At 37.2% G+C, this 7,526-nt stretch overlaps 1 protein-coding gene across 1 annotated transcript in view; it reads right to left on the reverse strand.

Moving 5' to 3' along the window:
- Window positions 1–7,526, reverse strand: part of ARG1 (arginase 1) — a 26,530-nt gene that overhangs the window by 10,189 nt on the left and 8,815 nt on the right. Inside the window, exon 3 of the mRNA XM_006885025.1 lies at window positions 5,037–5,211. Within this exon, the coding sequence (XP_006885087.1) occupies window positions 5,037–5,211 (175 nt within the window). The remainder of the gene's footprint in view (window positions 1–5,036; window positions 5,212–7,526) is intronic.

A 7,526-nucleotide genomic window follows, 5' to 3' on the forward strand; every position in this document is an offset into this window, starting at 1 on the left:
TTTAAAAATGCTGCTCCTTCTGACAGACTTGAAAAATGGAGATTCCAGCTAATCAAATTTAACAACATAGTGCAAGTATGTGAAAGATGCATGTTAGTACCTATTTTCACTAACCGAAAGAAATTTTAAAAAATATTTTCACTTTAAAAAAAAAATGTAAACTGGAGTTCACTGTTTGTTTTGTACAAGCCATTAAAAAGGCAGCATACATCCAGAGCAGAGAGAATTGTAGCAAATCTCCTTTCCTAGGAAATACACTCAGTATTTCAACAGCGAGCCACCATGCTTTCAAGTCATGTCTGTAAACACTGTATGTTAGTGTTAGTGTAGGTTTTATGTATTATTTGGCATGACCTCACTAGCTATTTTGGAGGTTTAGGAATACCCAAAACTGTTTCCCGTGTAAATTAGTAGTTGGTTCTTTGCTCTACATGGTTTCTGCTTAAAAAGGTTTCATAGAATGCTCTACTTTGTGATAGCTGGGTGAACCTGTATAGCATCTGACACTAGTTACTAGCAAGTTTTGACAGAAGATCAGGATGTGAGATGGCATCAAGGACACCTACCACACATGAAGAAAGCAAAAGCTCATTTAAAAGACAGTAAGAATGTTTGTCAGTGGTGAATACCTAAACTACGGTACAGTCACACTATGCACTATTACGTAACACCAAAGAACAATAAAGAATTTGTAAAACACCACACAACGTAAATGAACCTAGAGGGAACTATGCTAGTGGCATAAATCAGTCACAGGTGAGTAATTATGGCGTGTTGTTGTTATGTGCCATCCAGTTGGAACGAACTCATAGTTGACGCTCTGAGGATTTTTCAGTGACAGTTAATAACATGGGAGGAGAATGCCCATCTTTCTCCTGTGGAGCTGCTGATGGATTCGATCTGCCTGCCCTTGGGTTGGCACTGCCGTTCCTTCCCACTGGGCCACCAGAGCTCCATAATTATGGCATTTGGTCACTATTACATGAACCTCAGCAAAATTTATGCATAGAATCATTCTTGGGTGGCTAACAGGGCTAGAAAGGAGAGGAGAAGGGAGTGAAAAAGAATAAATTGGGTTAAGGAAAAGGAAAAATACAGCAAGGGTTGATCAGACATTGTGGTTAATTAATAAGTTATAAGGTGTTAGTAAAATATACATGAATGTTTGATTGAAGAGCCAATATGATTTATTAACTTTCGTTCAAATAAAAAAAAGGAAATTACAAGTAGTGACTTAGAAAAATAAATAAACTATTAGAAAGACCAACATCAATGTCAGAAGAGATTCTGAAACTTGAACTTGCAGTAGCTAAAATTAATGGAAGAAATGATGAAGTAAAATGGAACAAATTTCAAAGAATGGCTCAAGAAGACAAAGTGTTAAGTGACATTTGTCACTTTTTAAATATAAAGAAGGGGAAACCCTAGCGCTCAAGTTTTAATATTGAATGATTCTATGAGCAACAGATAAATACAGAAAGCATCAAAAGGAGATGGAAAGAATACACAGAATCACTATATTGAAAAAAAAAATTAGGTCAACATTTAACCATTTCAGGAGGTGAGACATGATCAAGAATTGAGAGAACTAAAGAAAAGAAGTTCAAGCTGCATTGATGCCATTGGCAAAACACTCACGGCTCCAGAAAATTGACAAAAATACCAACGAGCATTTTTCAACAGATTACAAGTATTTACAAAATTATGCCTTTTTGGAAGATAGTTAGCCAACTGACTAGAAGAAATCTATATTTGTGGCCTTTTTTAAACAAAATGTGATTCAACAGAATGTAGAAATCATTGAATGACATCATTAATATCAAAAGCAAGTAGAATTTTGCTAAGTTAATTAAAAAAAAAAACCCAATTACAGCAGTAATCAAAAGAGAACTGCTAGAAATTCAATTCGGATTCAAGAGGGAGCCTGGAATAAGAAAAGATTTCTGATATCAGATGGATCTTGATTGAAAGCAAAGAATACCTCAAAGATGTTTACTTGTGTTGTTTTGACTATGCAATGAACTTTGTGGAGATAATGACAACCTATCTATAACATTTAAAGAATGAGAATTCTGGAACAATTAATCATGCTTCTGCCCAACCTGTAAGTAAGCCAATCAGTCTAACAAAACAAAGGAATACCGTATCTCTTCATTGTATTTACCAATCTTATGTTCAGGGAATACACGGAGAAGCAGGATTATAAGAAGAATGCAGCACCAAAACAGGCAGAGGCTTATTAACAGCCTGTGAAATGTAGATAATACATTTCACTCTTTTACTGAAAGCAAAGAGGCTTTGAAGCATTCACTGACAAAGCCTACAATCTTTGAAATAGATTAGTTCCCAACATCAAGAAAAGAAATATCTTCACAACTAAATTAATTAGCCAGCATCATAAAAATGGGGAAAAAAAGATTGAAGTTGTCAAGGAATCCATTTTCTGTGGCTCCAAAATCAATATCCATGGAAGCAGGAGTCAAGAAATCAAAAGATGTGTTATGTTGGGCAAATTTCTGCAATAGACCTCTTTAATGTATCAAAAAGCAAATGTCATTTTGAGGACTTTAAGTGTGCCTGGCCCAAGGCATAGGATTTTCAATTGCCTCATAATGCACATGACAACTGGCCATTGAAAAAGGTCAAAGAATAGATGCCTTTGGATTATAGTGCTAGCAAAGCACATTTCTGTTGAGTCAGAGTAACCACGATTGGATTGCTGAGGCTGTAAATATTTACAAGGGGAAATGTGTGCAGTTGGCAAAGAATATTGAATATATTATGCCTGCCAGAAGAATGAACAAATCTGTCTTGAAAGAAACACAGCCAGAATGTTCCTTCGAAGTAATCATGGTAAGACTTGGTCCTCCTTATTTTGGTTACGTTATCAGCAGAAGTCAATCTTCAAAGGAGGGCATCTTGCTTGGTAGAACAGAGACATGAAAAAGAGGAAGACCCTCAACCAGATGAATTGACATATTTTGGTTTCAAACAAATGACTGCAACATTGTGCTCAAATACAGCACAGACTGTGAGGACGGAGCAAAGCCTCTCTATTTCGTTCTGTTGCATAAAGAACCACTACGAGCCAGAACCCATTGACAGCACCTAACAAACACAAGAATGTCCTGTTTAACTGATATAATTGCTGGGGGGAAAAAATAACAGTTACTTTTGCAAAAATCTATCTTCTAATGAAATGGCTAAATAATTTTAGCCAAAAGGAAATAACAATAAAAGTGTGAAGAAACACTAACCACGTCAGAAATTGTCTCAGACACTTTTCTTATTCTCTGGATCTAGTTTATTTAGAAAAAATATACAAAAAATTAAAACACTGTATAATTTAAAATCAGGAATGGTGTTCATCAGGAGTGTATACTTTCTCCATACGTATTTCGTTTTGCATGCTGAGCAAATAATTCATACAGCTAAACTCCATGAAGAAGAATGTGGCATCAAGACTGGAGGAAGACTCATCAGTAACCTACATTGTGCAGATGACTCAACCTTGCTTACTAAAAGTGAGTAGGTCATGAAGGGCTTGTTGCAGAAGATCAAAGACTACATGAATTGCATCTTAATATCAAGAAGACAAAGGTCCTTACCACTGGGCCAGTGGGCAACATCATGATAAATGGAGAAAGGATTAAAACTGTTAATGATTTCATCTTGCCTAGATCCACAATCAACACCTTGGGTGTCAACAGTCAGGAGAAAGAAGAGATATTGCTTTGGACAAATCTACTCTGAGGGATCTCTCAAAAATGCTAAAGAGCAATGATGCCAGTTTGAAGACCATGGTGCACTTGATTCAGGTCATGGTCTATTCAGCCACTTGCTATGCATCTGAGAGCTGTACAATAAATAAACATGAGAGAAGACAAATTGATGCCTTTGAACTGTAGTGTTGGAGAAATGTACTGAACATCCCATGGACTGTCCAAAGAATAACAGGTACGTCTTAGAAAAGGTGCAGCCAGAGTGCTTCTTGGAGGCAAAGAAGGCAAAGCTTCATCTTTCATACTTTAGACATGTTGCTAGGAGAGGCTAGTCTTTGGAAAAAGTTGTCACACTTGGAAAGGTGGAGAGTCAGTGAATGAGAGGAAGACCCCCACTGAGATGCATTGACATGGTGACTGCAGCAGTGGGTTCAGTGTATCAAAGATGAGGATGGCACAGAATAGGACAGGGTTCAGATCTGTTGCTCAAAGCATTACTATGAGTTGCACTCAACTTGACAGTACCTAACAACAACATGCATAGTATACCATTGTGTACTATGTACTATACAATTTGGATGCACACACACAAAGTCATTAAAAAATTCATATACTGGAGCAAATGTATGCCCAGAAGGAAATATATGAGAGCCAAAATGCTTACAACAGTTGTTAGGAAAGTATAATTTGTGTGTACATACATATCAGTGCCAAATGCTTAGGAAAGTATAATTTGTGTGTGTGTGTGTGTGTGTGTGTGTGTGTGTCTATCGATCTGTCTATATGTATGTATGTATATACACATACACATACATACATACCCGTGCCAAATGCTTCTTGAATTAAGTAAGTTTGGCCATGCACTAAGATATATTTATGGTAACTTGCTGTTTTTAAAATAAATACATTTCAATATTTCATGAAACAGTATCTTTTATAATGTGAAGACACATCTTTAACTTGTTGACCTCGATGAGTCACTTATGTTATCAGTAACCAAGGATAATAAAGTCTGAATTTCCATGGTGCTTGTTTATTGACCAGTGCGAACCTGTGCTGAACAGTCTCCTGAAATCCATTCGTATGTCTTTTATTTTCTGAAAACTAAAATACCACTACACTTCAAACAGAGCTAAGTATATGCTCCTGTAGTAAAACATCCAATACATTAAAAAAGAAAAAGTGCAGAAAACTTGGTAAAAAGCTTGTCTTTGCCACTGATAGAAGTGGGAGATGGAGAGCACCCCTCAGATCCCCCCCCCCCCCCGCTTTTCCCTCTGAGAGTGGTTGAGCCAGACTTCCACAGATAATCACCTGTGATCCCCGCCGAGCACCACGCTGGTTCTCCCGCTTGTCTTCACATCTGCCACCATGGCAGCCAGCTGCTCATTAGCTTTGCCCACCGACCTGGGATTCTTCACGATTTGAAAGGGGGTGTCATTAGGGACAACAGGAAAGTGCAGGTCGCCATAATCTTTCACATCACATCCTAAAATGAAAATGCAAGTTAAAAAACAGTGTATGTGAGATGGTTCCAAATGTACAAAATGGATAATCTTTTAACAAAGATGTCTAGAAGGGCTGTGAGCACCGTGAAGATAGAAGCCGTGTCTGCTTTTGCTTGTTGACACCCCAGCAGTGCTGCACGCGGGGCCTAATGCTTTCAGACTGCGTCCATTTACAATAGCCACCAGGAGGAAGCCTTAGTAACTCTCAGTGTGGGCTGGATGAGTAATACATTCATTCATTCCCTTTCCCTCTCCCTCTCCCTCTCGCTCTCCCTCTCCCTTTCCCTCTGCCTGTCTCTCTTTCTCTCCCTAAGTACTTTTTAATTTTCTATGGTAAGCATTTTTCTTTTTGTACTAATAAATACAGAGCTAAGGAAAGGCTGTTTCTACCCAGAAGAAAATGCATCAGTATTTTCTAAATTTTCTGACTCTTAATCTATTCTGGCAACCAATGGGCAACTCAGCTTTCTCTTGTTTGTCCATTATCTATGCCTTATCTTCTTGCAAGAGACATAAGCATGGGTTTAGCACTGTGCCCAACATTTTAATGAGCTCAAGTTATAAAGGCTTTATTTTCATATTTTCTTTAATAAAGGTAAAAAAAATGCAGATAACTCAAAGATCCTACAAATCTCGTCATACTTGCCCAAAAGTGTTTTATTAGATTCAAAGTATACCACTTCATATAAAACTGTAGTTATTAATAGGATCAATGGTCTTCTTCTTTTATTTTTTTCAATGCCTTCAGATCAGAGCTGATCATCCAGTGGATTTTCATAGACTGTAAATTTGTACAGGAGGAGATTGTCTTTCTTCTGTGGAGCAACTGGTGGATCTGAACTGCCCACCTTGGGTTGGTGGTACAACTCCTTACCCACTAGGCCACCAGAGCTCCCTCAGTGTTTTATAGGTAATTGATTCTTTTGCTTCTGTGTACTGCTTCTCTGATTCAGAAGCACTTTCAAGAGATATAACCCCATACAAATTACTGCCAAATAATGTTTAGTAATTGAGTAGATTAGTCAATTTATTCAACAGATCTCATTGTCTCTGCTGGGTATTTGTTTGTGTCATTGATGCATAAGTTTTATTCACTAAAATACACCCATTTCAAGTGGACAGGTCAAGGGGTTTGGGGAATATCCACCATCCTGGTCATCACCACCATCATAATCGTGTTCCAGAACACTTCCATTACCTTCTAGATTTTTTCCTGTCCTTTGCAATCAATCCCCAGCCTCTGTCAACCATTAGTTTACTTACCATTTTTGTACTTTTACCTTTTCTAGAAGGTCATATAAATGGAATTATATGGTGAATTTTGTGGGTTTTGTCTGTTCTCTGTGTATTATGTTGTATTTGAGACCCACTTCTCCCCTAGCCCATGTCATCTGTTGCTTTTTATTGTTCATTGTTCATAAGGTCACTATGAATCATAGTCAACTCTAAGACACCCAACAAGAACAACATCCAGTCCTCATGGTGGACCACATTTTTTGTGTTTGGATTTTTAAAGTTGCTAAACACTTTGTTGTTTTGATTTTACACTATCAAAAGTAAAACTGCTATGATCTTTCAGTACATGCCTCTGCATGGACGTTTGCTTTCCCTTCTCTTGAGAAATACCTTGGGATAGAATTGTTTGGTCAAAAGAGAAATTACACATGTAATAATAAAAAAACAAAACAAAGCTAACTGCCACACTCCTCTCTAAAGTGGCTGTGCTATTTTGTGTTTACCACCATCAATTCTTGGGGAGTCCAGCTGCTGCACATATTCAACAACACTTCATCAGGGTTTTATATATAAAGACAACTTATATTTAATAAGTATAAAGCTCCCTTAAAAAGGGAGCTATAGTGTCCTATAGTGTAAGAAGGTGCACTGGCAACGCAGAGGCATGTAGTTCATATCCACCAGGTGCCCCTGAAAAGGATGAGCAATCTCCTCTCCTGTAATTCATAACCTCTGAACACCGGGTGGAGAGCCAGCACAAAGTTAGCTTCAACTCAATGGCAATGAATTGGGGTTTTGTATATTTTAAATATATACACAAACACACACACATGGTTCAAATATGTATATGGGTCAAATATACATACAGTTCAAATATGTATGTATTTACATGGTTCAAATATATATATTCAGTTTAAATATATATACAGTTCACACACACAGATACATACCACTCATATATATAGGTATATATATATACACACACACAGAGTTCAAATGTGTGTGTATATATATATATATGTATATATATACATATATATATACACACACAGTTCAAATG

This window comes from Elephantulus edwardii, unplaced genomic scaffold, assembly GCF_000299155.1.
Source record: "Elephantulus edwardii isolate Elephantulus edwardi_28Jun2011 unplaced genomic scaffold, EleEdw1.0 scaffold00039, whole genome shotgun sequence".
NCBI lineage: Eukaryota > Metazoa > Chordata > Mammalia > Macroscelidea > Macroscelididae > Elephantulus > Elephantulus edwardii.